This window comes from Carex rostrata, chromosome 21 (genome assembly GCF_964058835.1).
Source record: "Carex rostrata chromosome 21, lpCarRost1.2, whole genome shotgun sequence".
NCBI lineage: Eukaryota > Viridiplantae > Streptophyta > Magnoliopsida > Poales > Cyperaceae > Carex > Carex rostrata.
The window spans coordinates 8,437,286-8,459,170 of record NC_135938.1 but is presented as its reverse complement, the minus strand read 5'-3'; the positions used below and the strand labels follow the sequence as shown (position 1 = coordinate 8,459,170).

General features: G+C 31.8%; 2 protein-coding genes across 3 annotated transcripts; both read right to left on the bottom strand.

Annotated features, from left to right (window-relative positions):
* Window positions 1-2,673: 2,673 nt before the first annotated feature.
* Window positions 2,674-6,093, bottom strand: EMB2804 (tubulin folding cofactor B). The gene is made up of 8 exons (XM_078323327.1): window positions 5,884-6,093; window positions 5,372-5,523; window positions 4,714-4,832; window positions 4,178-4,239; window positions 3,845-3,886; window positions 3,610-3,743; window positions 3,039-3,108; window positions 2,674-2,869 (listed from the first exon to the last, which is right to left on the bottom strand). The coding sequence occupies exons 1-8, from the start codon at window positions 5,983-5,985 to the stop codon at window positions 2,822-2,824; spliced, it is 729 nt and encodes a 242-aa protein (XP_078179453.1). The 5' UTR covers window positions 5,986-6,093; the 3' UTR covers window positions 2,674-2,821.
* Window positions 6,094-6,587: 494 nt separating this feature from the next.
* On the bottom strand, window positions 6,588-11,053 carry LOC144573665 (putative LL-diaminopimelate aminotransferase, chloroplastic). 2 transcript variants are annotated; one of them, XM_078323439.1, is made up of 12 exons: window positions 10,930-11,053; window positions 10,764-10,816; window positions 10,487-10,579; window positions 10,327-10,403; window positions 9,851-9,918; window positions 9,639-9,755; window positions 9,501-9,563; window positions 9,303-9,407; window positions 9,106-9,156; window positions 8,425-8,739; window positions 7,674-7,880; window positions 6,588-7,131 (listed from the first exon to the last, which is right to left on the bottom strand). In XM_078323439.1, the coding sequence occupies exons 3-12, from the start codon at window positions 10,564-10,566 to the stop codon at window positions 6,838-6,840; spliced, it is 1,377 nt and encodes a 458-aa protein (XP_078179565.1). In that variant the 5' UTR covers window positions 10,567-10,579; window positions 10,764-10,816; window positions 10,930-11,053; the 3' UTR covers window positions 6,588-6,837. The 2 variants fall into 2 exon arrangements, with proteins under 2 accessions (XP_078179565.1, XP_078179567.1); XM_078323441.1 differs by having other exon boundaries at window positions 10,764-10,812; window positions 10,930-11,044.
* Between the last annotated feature and the right edge of the window lie 10,832 nt (window positions 11,054-21,885).

Here is a 21,885-nt window from a genome sequence, read left to right as displayed (position 1 = left end):
CTCACTAAGCGTTTTTGTTGAGCATAGTACATGCTAGGTTTACTCTTATTCTTATTCTTATTATTAATATTTTTATTATTTGTTTTTGAGGAGTTTTTTTTATTATTGCGGATGTCTTTGTTGTCGTTAAAAAAAATATAATAATAATGATAATGATGGAGATTGAAAAAATAATAGAGACAAATTACAATGATATATAATTAAAATATATAATGATGATAATGATAAAAGTAGTTATTACTGTTTTTGTCATTGTTGTAGTAGTTGTCAGTAGTAACAATAAAAATTATTATTACAATAAAAAATGTTTTTATATAATATATGACATGGAATACTGTTTTCGCCACAGAAAGTTGGGAAAACGTGAGAAAGAAAAGTTAAGATCACAAGAGGGAGACGAAATTTATGTTTCTAGAAAAAAAATATCAATTAAACAAATGAAAAGAAGTAGTTTTCTTCATTCCTAAAGTACTTTATCTTATTTTCTAAGATATAAGAAAAAGTCCAAGTAGACCAGTTCTGAACCAAGGAATCAAAAATATTATAATGACATTTATGTATGTATTGATTCTTTGGAAAGAGATACACAATTTGTTTGTCACATTGGGCTCTTAATTAACCCAACATTGTGCAACTTGCCATAAATTTATAAACAAGGGGGAATTTCACGTATACCCCTCAAAAACTTCAAAATTACGTATTTTCCTCTCTAAAGTTTGAAATTACGTATTCTCCCCTCTAAACTTCAAAAACTCACAAATTTACCCATTTTATTGTATTTTATATTAAAACTCATTCTAAAATCTTAAAATACCCATTTTACCCTTTATTAAAACCATATAAAGCCCATCAAACTCAAATTTAAATCTAAAGGGTTCCTCTACCGTTTGATCCGTGTGCATCGCATTAAGATCTGTGCATAGTGCTTCAATTTCGTGTTGATCTAGCATGCACGGATATTAAGGCAATATTGATTGGTGCGCATCGCATTAAGACCTGTGCACGTCACATCAATATACGTGCGTGTTCGCATCAAGATTCGTGCTGATCTTGCGCACGCATATTTAAAAGTAGTTTGGACGGTAGAAAAATTGTTCAGATTCAATTTTGAGTTTGATGGGCTTTATATGCTTTTAATAAAAGGGTAAAATGGGTACTTTATAAATTTAGAATGAGTTTTAATATAAAAGACAATAAAATGGGTAAATTTGTGAGTATTTGAAGTTTAGAGGGGGGAATATGTAATTTCAAACTTTAGAGGGAAAAATATGTAATTTTGAAGTTTTTGAGGGGTATACGTGAAATTCCCCCTATAAACAACATACAAGTGACTAATAGGGGCATCCATTATATGTTTAGATTTATTTTTATGAGGCATTCACTATATATTTGGATTTTTTTTAATGAAGTGTTGAAATTTATTATATCTTTCATGTTTTATCATGCTTCATATTTTTTATTTTCATTTTCAAAATCTAAACAATTGATCCGAACTGATCAATATAATTTTCATATTAAAATATGCTTGAACACCAAATTTTATATTTTTTGAAAATTGTTTTATTATTTTTTAGATAATCTAAAAATTATTTTTGTATCTATCTAAAATAATAATAATATTTTTTTTAAATGTAAAATTTGGTTTGCATATAAATTTTAATACGGAGATCATACTGAATGGTTCGGGTTAATTTTTTGAACTTTGAGAATAAAAATAAGATGATGTGAAATACAATGAGGCATGAAAGATATTATGCATTTTAACCCATTGAACCCTCCTCTATTTTCATAATATATTTGAATTTACCTAATGAAATGAGATTTAAAATAATGGATTTGGCAATGTGTCAAATCTCTTTTCCATTGCACACACCGTGTCACCAAGTCCCCATCCTTAAATGTCTATATTATAGTAAGATGCTAACTCACCTACGGGGTTTCAATCAAAAAAAAAAGATGCTAACTGCTAAGAGCCAAGAAGAGCGACAACTGTCAAGTGTCAACTCAAAAAAAAAACCTTAAATTTTTTGTTAAAAGAAAGATATTGACAACTGACATGTGTCCCATTGCTTAATTAGACACCACCTCGACCTCGTCAGATTTTTTTTTTTTTTTTCTTTAGTTAATGTTTTAATGAAATGGGGTCATATCATTAATTTTGTCATGCATTAATCAATTAAATTAGACGTAGTTCTCGTCATCATATCAAAATTAAAAAATTAATCTCGGCAGTCGGCACCTTGAGATATCTACCGCCTGAATTAATAAATTGTTTTGCTTTATTAACATACATGACGAGTTCAAAATCTCTATTATAAATAATCCTTGTTACAAGTTAGTACGAACATGGCATGAAGATTATTTAATTAATTTTTTGAAGACTTAGTTTGAGTTTAGGTAGAACACACTTCACCCAATATCTGCTTTGACTTTGTCGAGGAAAAACCAGGCAGAGGCTGCCGGTATATGACTTTACTTTGTCGTCGATACAATAATATTTATTTCAACCATTATATTTGTTCAAACGTGTGATAACGCTTCAACGGCGCAAAAAGATATTGCCGACAACCGACGCTTCAAATTGATACACTTCTATATTTTACTTTCTTGTACAAATTTTAATTGAACTGATTCAGAGTTATAAAAAAGTTCAAAATATGCGCTATATAACTGCAACACTGCTTCAATCCAACACAAGTAAGTAGACCATACAAAATGACCAAACTGAAATTAAAAGACTTAAATAGTGGAGAAAAGCAAAAAAATAAAAATAAAAATAAAAATAATGCAGAGACTGAGCAATCATTTTCAGTTTATGTGATTAGATTTCTTCGTCTTCAAAAGGGTCTCTCTCTGGGAAGTCACCCACCTATTAATGGAGAAAAAAAAATACTCATTGTCATAAAATGTATCCAATCTAGATATAAAAAAAGGGGAAGAAACAATTGAAAATGACAAAACGTGTGCATTAACAAAAGGAGCAAACAAACAATAGACAATAGTAATAAAGAGAAAAAAGTAAGCTCCACAATTTTCACCTTGACTTTATCAGGCCTGACTATACCACCATGTGCAGGTGGGCACTGGAAAAAACGTACACCTTTTACCCTACAAAATTAAAAAAACAGTGTTAAACAATATTTAAAAAAGTGTTAAACACATTAAATGTCTTTACTTCTATTGGATAAAACCCACCCAGTGAAAATACCTATTACCTTCCAATACATACGGTAAATGTACCATAATTTACTACATATGAACAGAAATCTCATTTTTTTACTACATCATCCCTCCTTGTTGAAGACCAACAAACTAAAAAAAAAAATGATAATTCATTATTTCGAAATAAAATCTCCTATAATAATTGCACAAACTCCCTGCTCTTTTCACCTAATTGAAGTTAATTATCTTTCTCTCTCTCTCTCTCTCTCTCTCTCTCTCTGCTTTTCTTTAAGCATGGCAATAGTCGCCGAGTGAAGTCAACTCTCTCTCTCTCCTTTTTTTTAATTTTTTTTGGCAATTTCCCTTCAAAAGTTTACAGTGGCTTAGAATCTAAGTGAAAGCTGTGTAAACTAAGCTAATAAAGAGAGAAAGTGAAAGTCAACTAACATGCCATCATGCTTCCCTAATGGTTCATCATATTGGATTCCGACCCAAAATCCAGGTCCCAAAGCCTCTGCTTTGCCTACAAATTTTACGACTCCCCTCTTTGCACCCGGTTCCACCTCGCATCTGTCTCCTACCTATTTCAATAAAGGTATATTCTCAAAATATAAGCACAGTACCCATATGAATATAAATTACAATGGTAAATAAGAAAGATGAACAAAAGAAGGTAGCTGACCTTGATGTTGGCGCAAAGATCCTCCATGTAGTTTTCTGGTAGCTGATGTAAATATATTAAATAATAAAATGTAAGTAATTAAAGAATGAAACATACAAAAGTATAATTATTAGTGCTGCAATTGAAGAACAAAATTCTAATATTATGAAATATTCACCACCTTCTTCCAGAAATGTAGCTGCTCTTTGCTGATACTTGGTATTGCAACAGTAATTAAAAATAAAAAATATAGCTTATAGGTACAAAAAGTTCATCTGCTGTGTGTGAATATGAATATAGAAATAAAACATATCCCAAAGTATAACATTTATGTTAACCAAAGTTATTATTTACCTTTTTACTGGAAGCAGTAGGATTCTGAGAGACTATTTTCTCCTTGAATTTCCTAAAATTTGCTGTATCATTAAATGAGAGAAATATCACATCCTTATAAGCCAGTTTGGAAGGAACAGACAAGTAGGTATCATGCAACCGTAAAAATACAATTTTATCTAATAAAATATGAACCAATATTGTGATACCAGAATGTCTGTACCCTATCAAATGGTACAGTTTTGTACAAAATTGAGCTCCTTCTTTTGAGCTCTGGAGTTAAACAGAAGTTCAACTACAAAATCCCAAATAAACACAGTACAAAGAGAGAGAAAAAAATAAGGAATAGAAACCAGGTGGTAGGTACCAATACTTTGCATGTGATCGGAACCGGTCTAAAGACACTGCTTCAGGATAATGAAAAATATATAAAACCACATTGAATACCAGATGACCATCTAAATATATACATATTTAACTATTTGTAATAGGAGGTAGGGAAAGAAAGTGCCGAAAGAAATATTTCAAAAGAATTTAGAGGTACAGAAAGAACATACAATCTAGTTTATCATAGGCCTCGTCAGATATAGTATACTTTTCTACAAGAGAAGTGTCTTCTAACCAGCCGCCAGAGGTCACCGACGATGGATCCAGATCCACTATATGCAGCCGATACCTTCAGATTTATCATACTTTCAGAAAAAATGCCTTAATTTAAGTCAGAAAGAAAACAGAAAGAGTAATATTTTGACATATCATTGCAAGAAATCAGAAGTACCTCATATGCTAGTAGTTCATAAAATTTCACCATATTTTTTTAAAAAGAATGCCCAAACACTCTTCCTTTCAATCATGTAGGAGATAGAGTGGAAACAGGTTTGTAATTTTTCACATTGCACAATGTTTCCAAATTAGTCCAATTTTGTACCTTCACGATATAACCATATATCTCAGAGAGGTCGTATTTCTGTGGATTGGTGGCAATGGAATGGTTCTACTATCTAAACTATACAAAATAAGAGGTGTACAGGTGTTATTTCATAAATTTCCTGTACTCAAGTTTAATTAAGGTATTGTACTGGCCAAAAAGAAATGATTGGAATAATAAAAAATAAAATGAACAGGAAAATAAAACACATGCACAACTGCCAATTGTGAGGGGAGTAAAAACCAAGAGGTCTAAAATCTTCATTGAAAAAATATATATACATATACCCATTGTTAGGGGAGTAAAAACCAAGAGGTTTTGAATCTTCATTTAAATCATCAATTTTTGAACCAGTATCATCATATAATTCTAGCCGCATGGAATCCATTGCCGTGCCAGTTTTCTTCCATAGTTTATCCTTTACTGCCTCAACAGTTGTCTACATGGGTAAAAAATGACACAATTTTATAACTAATAGAATAGACCAGTTCACCAGTAAATGAAAATCAAACCGTGCATGTATGCAGATATCGATATGACCGGCATTATCTTATCAACTTGACTGGTATAGTACATACTGGTAAAACCAGAGTTGAGTTGTTTATTAAAGTAAAACCCTGATATTGTCCTGTATTACAGTAATTTATGATCTACAGTATATCACAGGTGAATTTAAATGCAATATAGTATAACAACGCATTTAACAGAAACTCTAAATTCCGAATTTGAAATCCAATTGAGTTTCATAGATCAAGAGAAACTAGTGAAAATGGTGAAGTAGGGTACATGGATCTAGTACCTGGAGAGAGAAGCGAATCTCAGCAGAGAATGTCTTGATGTTAGAATGAGTCACTAGTAACTGCACGGAATCGTCAGCTGGGAGATGGAGCAGCGACGCCATTTTGCGGTGCACAACGTACGGCGTGGAACAGTCAGCCGTCGATTATGGTGTCAGAAATAGAAATTTGTTTCCTTGATAGATCAGGTCTTGGTCTTCTCCGCTCGATTTCTTGAACGAATGGAATGGGACTCTGGGAAGTTACAGGCCCTAATAAAAGTTAAAATTAAGAATTCTGGGCCGAGATTTTGGGCTTTGTCCGAATAAGGTCCGTTCAATCACCCTAAAATAACTCTTTAGTTATTTTATGGGAAGAACAGCGACATCTTTCGCAGGATGCGGTCATAGTGGGAGAACTGAGAAGGGATGGGAAGAATCAAGGGAGAGAGCGTATGACTGTATGAGACTATGAGGAGGACATGCAGCGCAAAGGCGCCACTGATCTACACGCAGTCTCCGATCAAAACTACTCTCCCCACCGGTGGGTCATGGCCTATTGCCTCCGCCAGTAGGTCTCCCGACTCTTCCATTAAGAACACAAAATGGAGATGCTATCTGAGCTAATATCTCTAGTGCTATGATGCAATAGAAAATGCATACAACTTGAAGAAGCTTTTTTTTTACTGTGCTTCAAGTTGTAGTTGATAGTCGACTTTCGTGGCTTGCATAGCAACTAGAAACAATTACTTGAGCTCAAATAAGCGAACACATCCTTCATAAATAGAAAGTTATTCCTAGGAATAAGTGCTCAAATCCTAATTTACCTAAAGTCACTAAAAGATACTAAACAGAATCTCTTATTTTAATCCTCTTAAATAATTTATCTCAAGAAATCACCCACACTATGCCATGCTAGCTCCACCAAAAATTTATTAATTCACCCAATCAACTGCTAAGAGCTCACTTAGGTGCCCATCACTTGTAAAGCTGGCTCATCCTTCTAGAAGCTTCTAGAACATTCTCCCTATGACCAAAAGCACTAACCCTAACGAATCCTTCACCGCCCGGTCCAAACCCACTACCTGGTGTGGTGACCACATTAGCCTTCTCCAAGATCTCTGCGAACACGTCCCATGAGCTCCGGCCAGGGAAATGAACCCACACGTAAGGTGCATTTTTACCGCCATAAACATTGAATCCAAGCTTGGTGAACGTATCCATGATTATCTGGGTGTTTTCCTTGTAGAAATTGATTGTACTTTGCATTGCCTGGAAAAATTCAAATGTCAGGATAAATTTAACAAGAGCACATGAAAGAAGAAAAGACTTCAGCAAAATTTACATCCAGTATATTACTGTGCTCATTACTTGAAAAGTTGTTGATATTTATTTTGCAATTTTCATTAAATTGAATTCATAATTGCAAAAGTAAATTATTCTGAGATACATCGACAATTTTTGCCCCTACTATGAGCATAAAGTAAAATGAAGTTGTGATTTGATGCTTTAGAATTATTTGGCCCACAACGGATGCTTGATTACTATAGCAAATATGACAAATCTTTGGGTATTTCCAGAAAACCAAGTGATGGCTCCATGTAACTGGTAAAAACCAATAAATGCAGGGTCATGCATGCTCCTAAACCCTCAAAAAACATCATGTGTAGTGTTTAAAACATAGAAACATATAATGTCTACCACCTAAAACCCATAAAACCCTATAAACACTATGTGTACCCTGCAAGATAGAAATAACAAAAATCTACATGCTGGGGTTTAAATGAAAACATACAGTAAATCTACATGCTAACCTTTAACCCCTCAGGAGAGAGACAAGCAAGGCCGCCGGCTTGAGCAATGTTGGATGCACCATTGAAGCAAGTAGATACAATGCGGTTGAAATCCTTGGCCACTGGGAACCCATCAGAGAAGAGAAGTTCCTTTGGCACCACTGTCCAGCCAAGTCGCACGCCAGTAAAACCAGCATATTTCGAGAAAGACGACGTTTCTATTGCAACCTGAGTAAAAGTAATGCAATCTTGTGAACTAACAATTAACAAATTGCATTAATAAAAAGATGGCTGATGTAATAATTTAAATAAGAACAAAGAATGAGGCTATAGTACTATGCATAGCACATAATGGTTTGTACTATGGATCAATATATACATTTTTAAAGTACAAACAATTGATCTGCACCATTCAACGTGATCTTCATATAAAAATGTACTTGTAGATCAAATTTTACATTTTTCAGAACTTTATTACTATTTTTTTAGATAGGTAAAAAAATCACTTGATCTAAAAATTCTAAACCATTGAAAAGTAGGGATCTTCTACCTATCTTAAAAAAATAGTAAATAAATTCTAAAAAATGTATAATTTGATCTATTGGTACATTTTCATATGGAAATGAAGTTGAACAGTTCAGATCAACTATTTGGACTTGGAAAATGAAAATATTGATCTATAGTACGGACCAATTTGAGCTATGCATAGTACCATAGCCTCACTCTAAACAAATAAAAGTGCATAGCATCAAAAGGAATAATCAAATCTGACCTCCCTTGCTCCATCAATTTCATATATGGATTTCGGGTTATCATCAGAGATATACATGGCATAGGCTGAGTCATAAACTATAATTGATCCTTTTTTTTTGGCATATTGCACAAGCTGTGTAAGTTGTTCCCTTGATGCAACCGAGCCCGTTGGATTGTTAGGTGAGCAGAAGAATATCACATCGGCATTTGAGATCGACGACAAATCAGGGAAGAAGCCGTTTTGCGGGTCACATCGCATGTATTCGATGTTTGTGTATCTTTGGTTATCATACAGGCCCGTTTGGCCCATGATAACACTTGAATCCACATAAGCCTGAAAATGAGAATAATATAAAAAGCATGCAGGTAAAAAAAATGTTGTTGTCATGCTACCAATAGCCTGAATTGTGTGTGAAGCCTCAATTGCAAACAAAATGTAAACATGCAAGATAAAAATGGAGTAAAAAATAAAGATCAGCTTAACCGTAATAAAGATCAACTCAACAAGCTGTATTAAAAGTAATATAATTAAGTTACCAAAAGGGTATAAGACAAAGAAGGGAGATAAAATCCATTAATTTCTATTCTGTACGCCCTATTCTAAATCATATTTCATTATTCATCTTAAGCTTCAGCCATATGATTCCACATATCAGGTAAACATTAAATGAAGTATAACATGTTTTAAGAGAAATCTTACAGGATATGATGGATCTTGCACTGCTATCTTCACACCAGACCCAAAAAGAACCTTCAAAAAAGAAAACCAAGAATAAGTAAATAAATAATATATCTTAGCTTGGCGGCTTGGTTTGGTTTGGCTTGACTTTTCTTTACTTTTTTTCTAGTGAAAGAAAATTAGCATTGAAGATAAGTAAGAGAATAACAGACAGTAACCTGAAGTCTAGATATGTCACATTTTGCACCATCAGAGACAAATATATCAGAGTCGTTGATTCCAAGGCCCTTATAATAGGTCGAGGCAATTGCCGATCTCAATTTCTATACAAACAACAAATCAACAATCAATCAAAGATGTACTCTCAAACTATTTTGCAAACCAATTTATGATTAAAAAAAGAAGTATATATATACCTTTTCACCTTGTTCGGCACCATAACCACTGTAACCCTCTACTGTTGACAATTCACGTGCTCTCTGCATACAACACAATAATTATATAAACAAAAACGTGCAACATGAGCAAAGTTTCTAGTTACAAACAATTATCACCTCAGCCATAGCATTTGTTATAACATCAGGAATAGGCTCAGTGGTGTCACCAATCCCGAGGCTAATCACTTGGGCATCAGGATATTTCGAAAGATGCGCAGTTCTTCTTCTTGCAATCTAATTCCACACAAGAAGAAAATAAATTAGTGAAAAGAAAATTTAAAAAATACATGTACATGAGCAAGAGAACACAGGGCTTCCCAAATGCAAACCTCAGGAAATAAGTAGCCAGCCTGGAGCTTGCCCATATTTGCATTTCGAGATACTTTCGTCTTGTAAGCTTCGAAATAAGATAGAGTAGATGTATTGTACCAAATAAATCAAAACTATTCATACATCATGGGATTAAAAAAGTGTTGATCAAGGGACTAAATGCTAATTTAAACTAAAAATTACAATTACAATAGCTGATTACATAAACTTTGCTTTCACTTGTCAGACCATTGCATACATGTGAGTTGGCATGTTTTCACTTGATGCGAACCATTTTGAATATGTGGATACAGAAAGATCTCTTTATTTTTTTTACAATTGTCATAATAGTTACTACCAGAATGAAGCAAATTTATTTGTCTGTATGAAAATAAAAGCCTTTTCCTTACTCTGATTTGAGAAAAAAAAATAGCAACCAAATGCCCTTATCTTCTACAAAATTCAAGTTTAAAATTCAAAATAAATAAATAAATGCCTGTTTGTTCAGCTGAAGGACTGCTGACACATTTGCAAATTCCGACGCTTCGCCTTGAATGATCAGAGCTCAACTTACTACAGTGAATGAAAACTTATATAAAACACTGACCTGAGATTCATTTCTAAAAGAAAGCAATTAAAAAAATTAAACATAATACCGTGTGGAGACGCTAGCAGGGGCCAAGAATGGAGAAGAGTTTGAAGAGATCGAAATGGAGGCATTCATCGTTGGCAACATTTTTTTATTTTGTCTGAAATGGTCAGAAAAATAATTTTTAATAAAAAATTACCCCCAAGGCCCCAACTATTAAAAAGGATAACAAAGCACAGAACTTACAGTCGGAAACTTTATTTGACCTAAGCTACCTCCAACTTATATATTCCCAAATCCTATTTTTGAAATGAAAAGGTACAAAATATGCGAAATCAGATTACCTATTTGAGAGTCAACTCTCCCTAACTCCTTTAATCTTTTGTTCAACCTCTAGCTGAAAGAAAATATTTCAAAAAAATGATTTAAACTCCAGTTCAAAACAAGAAAAAGCTACGATCGCTAAAAATATGCGGAACAGTAGGAGGAATGGGAATTTTGAGAGAATACTTGCTTCAGTTACGATACGATTTTGCCAAGGCAAGAGAGATGAGAACGGTGGCGACGGAGAGAGAGTAGTTAGATTATCCGGAGTCTCAGGGTTGAGGTTTTTTATTAACGGATCCAATTAGCAACTTGGGCCTTGGGAAGGAGAGGAGAGCGAATTCGGATCCGTCACCGTCCGATTCCACACGAATATAAAGAATCCTGCGAATTTTAATTTGAACTAGATTGGTCGGATACTGATCGGACGCTTCAGAGGAGAAGGGGCTCCTGGCTCCTGCCTCCTGAGTTATTTGATCCGGATGTATCCAAAGATAGAACGCTAGCTGGATCCGAATTGGAAAACGAATCAAATCTCTAATCATGCCTTCATTTAAGTAAAAATCTCAGTGTTAAATTAATGCTCCTCTAATCCAGCGTGGGGCCCAAAATCAGAATATGGAATAATTGAGTGCCTTGGTGAATGCAAGTTATCAGGCTCAATTCGTCGTGATTTCTTCACGTGACATTTCCGAATAGAGATATGGAATTATTGAGTGCCTTGGTGAATGCAAGATATTAGCCATGCCTTAACGTTGATGTGATAAATATGTCGTGATTTGTTAACGTGATGTGATAATTTTTTTTTTTTTTTACATGACGTGATTAAAATGATAGCGAACGGTCACGTCACGTGTAATCATGCTGTGACTATACGTGACGTAAGTTAGTCACGTCAATTTTTTTTATATTTTAATTTAAATTGTTGAAAATACAGAAAAAAAAATATAGAAAATATGAAAAAATTTAAAAACTATAAAATAAGTAAATAATGTTGCAATTTTTTTATTTAGAAAAAACCGTTGGACATCTGACATTACTTTAAAAATTCAAACTACAAATTTCATTAGACTAAACTAGAGAAAATAAAAATCAGTATCACTGAACCTACACTAAAAGAGAAATATGCTATTTTATGTGTACCAAAAGAGTTGGATACTCTATGTTTCATACCGTGACGTGACCATGTGACGTGACGTGATATGTAATTTTTGCTCAAATGCAGTCACGTCACGTAATCGACACACATGACATAGTTTTTGTAAATAATGGTATGCGGTTGTCGGACGGACGGAGTACCGCCAAGCGATTAATCGGTATGCGACCGATTAATTGGAATTATGCAGACAATTTAATGTTTTTCTTAAATTTATGTTTATATATATCATAATTTATTAAATAAAATATTTAACTCATTAAATTGATTAACTAAATTTAATTTAACTTGGTTCCAATATTATAACATGACACTACTTTTATTTATTTTTTATACATAAGCATTTTACATGTGTAAGTAACACATTTATTTAATAAAAAAATTCAAAAATTTAACCTTTTCAAATACTGATAATATATTATTTAAAAGAAATGAAACATTTCAAAATAAAATCACTAAATTTAGTTTATGATAACAACTTAGTTTTATAAATGTATATGTCGTACTAATTGAAAAAATTACATCAGTAAGTAGTAGGAAAAATATATGGTATACAAATAATAGATGAATTAATCAATTTCAAAGTAAGTAAGAAGCAAAAACATATATAAAAAATATTGAATGTATGTCCAAGCATAAATAAAGCTACAATAAATAATTTATAAAACTTATTATCACACCATATCAAGGAAAAAATAATCAATGTAAAAAATAAATATTCATTGGAATAAATTAGAATAAACAGGAATAAACGGGAATAAACTAACGATTAAACGATAAAATGGCCGATTAATCGGAAAAAATAGCCAATTAATCATTTTCATCCGCAAACAGACATCTGTTAAGTGTATCTGTAACAGTTTGGCTGCCGTTAACGATTAAACGGCCGTTAAAACTATTTTTTACAACACTAACATGACATGACGTGATGTTCCATGACGTGAACCCTCCTCATAATTTAATATATACACTATAAAAATATTATATTATTTATTATTAGAATTAGATAAATATTATAAAATCTATATTTTTATCTTTAAAAAATAATACTTTTAGTGGGCTCCTGATCCCCTAAAGTAACTCAACTTTTGGGTTTTGGATCGCGGCCGTCTGATTTGAATCCGACGCTCGAGAACGTCTCAAAATTCAGATTCATTGCTCGAGATGTGTGCGCTCCACTTCAGATGGATTGTCACGGATTTGAATCGGAAGGTCCCAATTTAAAATACAAAAGTTGAGTTACTTCACTAAATGTGAATTCCTTTTGGTCAGGGGTAGGGGTGGCAAAAAAAATTGTTGTTCGTGATTCGATTTGAGTTTGATTTGAGTTTAGTTCGATTCAAAATTAGTTCGTTTTGAAACAAATCAAACCCAGTTCGGTTCGAATCTTATTCAAATCAAACTCAAATTGGGTATAATTTGTTCGAAATTGATTTGCGGACTATTTAGATTTGAATCTCAAATAATACAACTAATGGATTCAACCATTAATTTTAATAATGCAAGAAACAAACTTATATCACAACTCAAAATAGTTAATATAATGGTAACTTATAATAGAAAAATATTTCAGCAGCGTAACAAATTAACAATGGAATAAGTTCCATTTGACTAGGTCCATGCCGAGATTTTAATCAATCCAGCAACGTAAAAGGTAATGAAATCTTGAACTAGTCCATAATCCATTAGTGTTAATTCGTGAAAGGTAAAAGGAAACCCTGTGAATTTTGTCCCGCGAGAAGAAAACTAATGCATAAACTACCGGTATAACTAGGGCTACCAAAAATATTTGTAGTTTGTAATTCGATTGACTTCGATTCGAAAAATGTGTAGTTCGTAATTAATTTGATTTGAAATTAGTTTGATTAGAAACAAATCAAACTAGTTCAGTTCGAATCTTATTCAAACTCAAACTCAAACTAGGATAAGTTCGATTCGGTTTGATTCGTTGCCACCCTAGTCAGGGGTGCACTTCGGCTTTCTATAATTACGACTGTGGAATGCTTGAATTTTCTAAACCCTATTTAGTTTTGATTTATTTAGTACTTATAGGCTTAACTATTTAAAATATATCTAATAATTTAGAGAAGTAATTTTATAATGTTATAATTAAGCCTATTTAATAGTTGATACGATAAAAATTGCGAATCAATTTGACTAACACCTCCTTTGGATGGAGAGTAGAGGAAGGGAAGGAATGGAAAGAAAAAAAAAAAAAAATTTCGTCGAATTGTGTTTGGTTGATAAAATTATGTCAGAGATGAATGATACATGAGATGAAATGTTTAACCTTAGAGGATTCAAATGCATCCATCATGCCTCCATTTTTAAAAACTTTAATAACTCAAAATTTAAATCTTAAAATTCAAAATAAAACTGTTGGATATGAACTACATCATTTTATCTATGCACGTGTAAAAAATTATGACATTTCAACTTTGTATCATTGGATAATTTTTAGACGTTGATTTTTTAACTTATTGATTTACATAAAAGCAAAATCAAAATGTGATAATTTTTTATGGACACATAGAGAAAATAACATAGATCACATCTAACGGTTTTATTTTGATATTTAAGTTTTAAACTTTGAGTTATTTAAGTTTTTAAAAATGAAGGCATGATGGAGGCATTTGAACTCTCCTCTTAACCTTGTATCATTGTAATCGATATAATAATCGGTTTCCCTCTCAATTTGGAGTGTAACGGATGGAAGAAAATTTTGTTGCAAATATATTTAGAAAAAATAACACAAATGTCCAATCTTATATCTTATTTATATAGTTCTCATATAATTTTTTTGTTACAATTATACAACAACCATCAAATTTCTCATTAACCTTCTAAATTTTAATCAACCAAACAAGAAATAAAACGAAAATGATAAAATTTATTTTTCCTCATTAGTCATCCAAACACGAATAATTAAGTTAAATATGTTCATCTTCCTTTCTATTCCATTCCATTCCATTCCATTCTTCACCTCTCCTTCCTTACTCTCCATCCGAACACAGGGTGTAAGTAAAGAGATCTGCACACTTTCATATATAATTTTCTTTTTACGTGGCAACATGATACCTAGAAGTGGCGCAATAATAGTAAATCTCAGATCAGATCTTGATCTGTGTTTTGCTTCGTCCTGTGGTTCTTTGAAATTTTTCTGTTAAACCACATTTGTTTGATTAAGGAGCATTAGCTTTTTATTGATCGATTAACATAATTTGATTCGTTGACTAAAGAGTTCCGAGTGAGGTTATATACAATACTATGCAGTATACATAGTAAGGATTGGTCTGTACTTTGGATTAATATCTATATAAACTATATTTTTAAATTTGAAACAATCAATCTGAACTATTCAATATAATTTGTGTATGAAAATGTACTTGTAAATCAAGTTTTACCTTTTTTATATTTTTATTTTACTATTTTTTAGATAGGAAGAAAATCACTTGATTTAGAATTTTCAGACCATTCAAAAATAATAATTTTCTACTTGGTAAAAAAAATTAGTATAAAAATACTAAAAAAAATATGAAATGCAGTATGTAAATATATTTTCATATGTACATCATGTTGAATGGTTTAAATCGAGTATTTGAACTTTCAAAGCAACAATGTTGATCCATAGTATAGGCCAATCCACGCTATGCGTAGTACCAACTTCACTCAAGAGTTCCTTCAAGTGGCAAAGTCAGGATTTGAGTCAGGGGTAGGCAGAAATCAGGTCCGGGTTCAAATAAATTGATAGGTCCGAGTTCGAATAACATACAATTTATATAAAAGATAAAAGTTTTGGCTTGTTATTGTTACAAAATTAATACTATATGAGTATGAAGATAAGTAGAGGAATAATTGTGCAAATATGAAATTATCTCATAAAAGAAAGGAACAAGAAGAACATCAGTCTAAACAAGCAAAAATCTACTTCCTAATTAATAATTACCTCAATGGATCCATTAAGACAATTATACAACTTAGATTTATTTTGCAATATTCAATATATAGAGTAGAGACATAATTGCACAGACAACATTAATTATTAAGACAACTAAAGCCTATATATGCCGTTGGGCCTAGATGCGGTCCAAAATTCTGGCCCGCTTTGCCTAGATGCGGCTCGCCATATAGTGCCCGCTTTTCTTAGATGCGGCCATGCTATTTTTAAAATTTTCAGAAAATTGTGTTGTTTTGGTTTATCTTTTTTTGGATTATGATATATTTAAAAATTTCGGTCCGTGAGGAGTGGACAAAAATATTAATAATGCTGGTTTGACTTGATGCAGCGTACAAATCAATTAAATGTGCAGGAGTTGTTAATATCTTTCCACCTTTATTGATTGTCATATGGTATAATGTTTAAGTTAATGCATGATGAACCAAATGATTGATCATATATATATAATAATTGGATCTTATTACAAGGGTCTATTCAATTAATAATTATTCTAATCCACTCTATAATTTCAGTTTGAGAGCTATTTTCTTGTAGAGTCAGAATTATTTTATTAAATAAGAATATTGTGTAATTTGGAGCTTGAGATCACAAGAAAATAAACCGGGTGCAATCAACGCATACTTAGCATAAATATTAGCCAGGCTTGTCTAAATTTCTCAATTATTTTTAAGTTACTATTTGACAACATAATAATATATATCAAATGAATACTTGAACCATTCTAATAAACTTGACAGTATATATGTGTGAACTACCGGAGGTGCCTAGTTTAAAAAAAAAAAAAAAAAAAAAGCCAGGACAATATGATGCTCTCAGCTCCTCTGTTTTTATAAATATAGTTGAAAGTGATAATTTATAATTCGGAAGTGAAAAATATATTATGATTTTTTTTAATACAAAAGCTTGTTTAATTGGGCTCTTAGCTGAGAGCACGAAGTTGATATATAGTGTTAATATAATCAATTAATAAGTTCACAATTAGAAGAATAGTTAATTTTTTTTTTTTACTAATGAGTTTATTTTTATCATTACGTATGGGTTAGGCTGCCATTTATGAAATAATGGTAAAATATAAATCTTCTACACGAAAATAAGCAATTTTAATTTGTAATGCTAGTATGATGAAATTAAAATCACTAAATTATTGGGGGAAAAGTAGCATAATTTCAAACGATTAATCTAGAAAAACTTTCAAATAAGATTTTTGTGAAAAATAAATAACTAATAGATTTATGCTACGGAGTATGTCATTCTTTTTTTGTAAATACTTGACCCCCAATTGTTAAATTAAAAAAAGTAGAATAAGATGTCCCGAAATAAACACCAATAATGACAATCCAACCTATAGTAGTCTAGTAGATGGAAGTTCCACCAATAATGACAATCCAACCTGTAGTTAAGTGGCTAAATGCAACTTTATTTTTCCAGCTCCTCTCCAGTCTATACTCTTCTCAGCGCTCCATTCCTATTTAACTTACTGCCTTACTGCGTCCTCCAGTTGCAAGTCAATGGTGAGATGGCAACTAAATATGAGGTGGTCCCTCCTTCGTAACCGTCTTGTCTATTCGCGCCAATAGAGACGTCTCAGCCAAGCTAGACACTCTCCATCGGTCTCATAGTATTCCAGCTATGGGCCTTTTTATTTTAATTTCTCCATAATCATATTTAGGCCCATCCAGCCCAAATTCAGCACTGTTAGCATTATTTTCGATTCATGACCAAACCGAAGTTCTCAATGGCTTCGCCAATAACACACATGCAAGATTCATAGATTATAAGCCAAGAAACTCTATTCACAATCACAAGGGTATTTAATCACATATCAGATTTTGACTATGAATATTGTCAACCCAGCTCTTCTATACTTTCAATTAGATATTATTTTAATTTTTTTTTTATTATATGCTTATTTTTTATAGCATAAGCTGTAATCTCAAGTCCCATAAACAAAACAAAATACAGTCTCATAATTAATCCATTTTTGTTTCAATTTTAGCCTAATGGACAATATCTTCAATTTCATCCAATATCTAAATGCACAAATTAAGCAAATTAATTGTCTTATGTAATTATTTACTACAATGAAACATTGTGACTTGATATTCGGATGATGCTCTTTTATGGTTTAATTTTTTTTTTTGCTTCAATATATTCAATAACTTAGTTGCTATAAATATATAAATATCTGATCATTCAAAAGTTGATATGTCATACATGTGAGGTGATAATTATTGAATATCAACACAATTTGTAAAACTGAATAACAGTACTAATTGTGTTTTGATCATGCATTTGAGGTGCTAATATGGTAATCACCCAAAAATGTACACCTCAACGACTCAACTATTTTTATATCAAGGGGTTTTAAGTGATCAGAATATTATGATAATATTTTTTTTTTCCTTCTGTTCATTTTTGGCAATGGAGGTGCGCTCATACTATATATGAGGAATAAAAAATTGTGTTTATGTAGATTTTCAAGAAATTAAGCAGAGACGTTTTGAATAAAAAAGTTAAAAACATTACTTGTTACTAGCAATAATTAGATTCAGCACTAAACAAAAATAAGAAAAAAGAAAAGATGGCATTATCAATTATGCAATACTAATATTCTTGAAATAATCTTGCATAACACAGTCCAACTTACAATTATAACATTATTTATGCTCCAACATTATTATATGGGGAAAATATTCCGGCTGAATTATATTTTTCTAGATGGGTTCGAATATTTTGAGGAAGAAATAAAGATCTAGCCTATATTCATATGTATTGCAAGGGGGTAAACAGCGAATTCTGAGCGGATAATACTAATATCAAATTTGTGTATGTCTTTTATAGAGCGGATGTGAATATAGATACGGCTATGGATATCAAAACTAAAAATCAAATTCACCTTAAATAAATACATATACAGAGCAGATAATTCACGAATACAAGTACAAATATGCACTTAGATCAAAGAGGTGGACAGATTTCAAGTCATGCTATTTCAATTTTCCATTCTTATTTTGGTCCTATAAGACCGTAGGCCCATGTATTTTCAATTGATCGATGTACCCAAAATAATGTAACTGAAAAGTTCTAAACTTTTGAATAAGTAAATGCATTTAGTTTGTTGTGATTTGTTGCTAAATTTCTGACATGCTGATGATGATATTTCTTTTTGACTTTTTGATGTTTTGGCAGCCTATATACGTTGCCATAAGAACTTCAGCCTATATACTGCCAAATCATGATCCGTCCGATGTGCTATTAGATTCGCGCCTGATCAAATTCAAAAAAATTTCGGATCGGAGAAATTTAGCAGGTCCGTTAGGCGCTGCAAGGGAATTCGAAAAAGAAAATAGCCATAAGAAGGAGAGAGAAAAACATGGCAGTGGTATACAGTAAAAAAAAAGCCAGTCTCCTTCCAATCAATTAGTTAGGTTAATTCTCAGTTTACATGTGAATAAATAATTGGTGTTAGATGGGCATGGTCTACATTATATTTCAAGGAGAGAGGGCAGCCAAATTATGAATTACCCCATGCTCTTATCTAATTAGATAATAAAAAAAAATTACCCATATTCATACACAATAAACTAATAAAAAAAATTAGCCATATACACCTTATCGAATACTGTACAGATTCGGTAAATGATTAAAAGGGTATCATTGCCCCCTAATATAGAGGGACAAAGAGTGTTATAAGTAAACATATTATCTTAATACCCCCAACCCAATTTTGGAGTCTTTAATTTCATTTTTATATTTTGAAAAGAGGATATTGGACTTTTTGTAGTTGCAAAAGGAAAAAAGAAAAAGAAAAAACATTATTATTAATTGTCAAACAAACAAAAAAAGCCCACTTAATTTAGCACCTTTTTCATATGTAATTATCTTTATTATTAATTTATTTTTTGTGCTTGGGGGCCTCCTTATCACCAATAATAGTTATATCAAGCATGTTTTACATGAATTAATTAGATAAATTTTTAGCTTTCTTCATTTTTCTTTTGAATGTTATGGTATTTCAAGTTAGATCATTCTTCTCTGACCGTATTATTAAACTACTTGAAACATCAATTAATTGATCGTGGTAAATATATGTCTAGTATTAAGTAAGAATTAATCTTTTACTCTAGTAACAAATATAATGTTTTTTGTACGGAATGTTAATTACTGTTTCAAAATCCAACTATTTAAAAAAAAATTAAATGGTTGGTGACTTCATCTCCATTCTTATGCAAAAATAATTGTAATAAAAATTTGACAAATTATTAAATTAAAAAATTGAAAGAGACGAGACTTATGTCCTAAAATAATCACCTACAATGACAAATCTAATAGAATATAGATTCCTAGGGGTGCAAACGGGTTGGATATTATCCGACTTCGTATCCGAAAATTTAATACGGATATCCGATATCCGAATATCTGTGCGGATACGGATACGGATATGGTTTTGAATTTTAATTATCCGTATCCGAATAGTAGATATATATTATATAATTTAATATGAATTATGAAAAAAATTATGTTATTCACTATTATAAAAAATGAATATCCGTATCCGTATCTGGTTAATATTCGATCCGTATCCAGATATGGATATGATTTTACCATTATCCGATCCGTATCCGATATGTTTGCACCCCTATAGATTCCCCAAACCAGATTCAACAAGGAAAAATAAGTTCATTAAATGACAATATGAACACAAATAACGGTCCATCTATAGTCGTCGTGGACAATACGAGCACAAATTAATGGCTCCTTTTTTTCCCATGTGTGACTAATGGACAATACCTTGAGTTTCATCCAATATCTAAATGCTCAAAGCAAATTGTCTTGTGCAATTATTTACTATACAATAAAACATTGTGACTTGATATTCGGATGATGCTCTTTTATGGTTTAAATTTTTGACTTCCATGTATTCAAGAACTTGGTTGCTATAAATATACAAATCTCTGATCATGCGAAAGTTAATATGTCATTAATGTGATGTGATAATTAGTGAATATCAACACAATTTCTAAAACTGAACTACAGTACTAATTGTATTGGGATCATGCATTTGAGGTGCTAATATGGTAATCACCCAAAATGTAAACCTCAACGAATCAACTATTTTGATATCAAGGGGTTTTAAGTGATCAGAATATTATGATAATATATATATATTTTTTGGAAGCTGATAATTGTACCTCAAACAAAGTACCCGTACGCGTCCCCCAACCTTCTAGAATATCGGCGACAAAAAGATCAGGTTTTACTTCATACAGCGCAATAACAGTACCAATCTTTCTTTATTGTATAGAATTTCGCTGCATGAAGAGAAAAACGCTCTGTTAAACAAATTTAACAAAAGCACCGCCAAATGCAGCGAAACAATCGTATAATTTAAACATATAAAGGAAAGCGTTTAATCTGCGTTCAAGTGTTTAACTTTCATTGTAAATGAGTTAAATTTTCATTTTTAAAAATAAAAACGAATCCCCGAATTCGTCCCTGAGCAAAAATTTACAGATCTAAACTGGAATCAATCCCCAAGCGCGTCCCCGAGCACGAAATTTACACCTCTAAATTTGTACTAATCCCCGAGAGCGTCCCCCAATACAAATTTTCTTTATTTGTGCAAAATGTGCCAGAAACAGTACATGTGAACATGTAAAGCATGTAAACCAATATGTACTGGCAAGCAAACAACATAAACAAAGCATTGAAAATTTGTGCATATAAACCTGTGTTTACAAACACATTTTAAAATATATAAACCTGTGTTTACAAACATTGAAAAATATGTATTTACAAACATATAAACATGTGTTTACAAACACATTTTAAAACATATAAACCTGTGTGTAAAGCAAGTAAACCAATATATACTGGTAAGAAAACAACATAAACAAAGCAATGAAAATTTGTACATTTACAAACACATTTTAAAGCATATAAACCTGTGTTTACAAACATTGAAAAATTTGTTACAAACATATAAACCTGTATTTACAAACATTGAAAAATTTATTACAGACATATA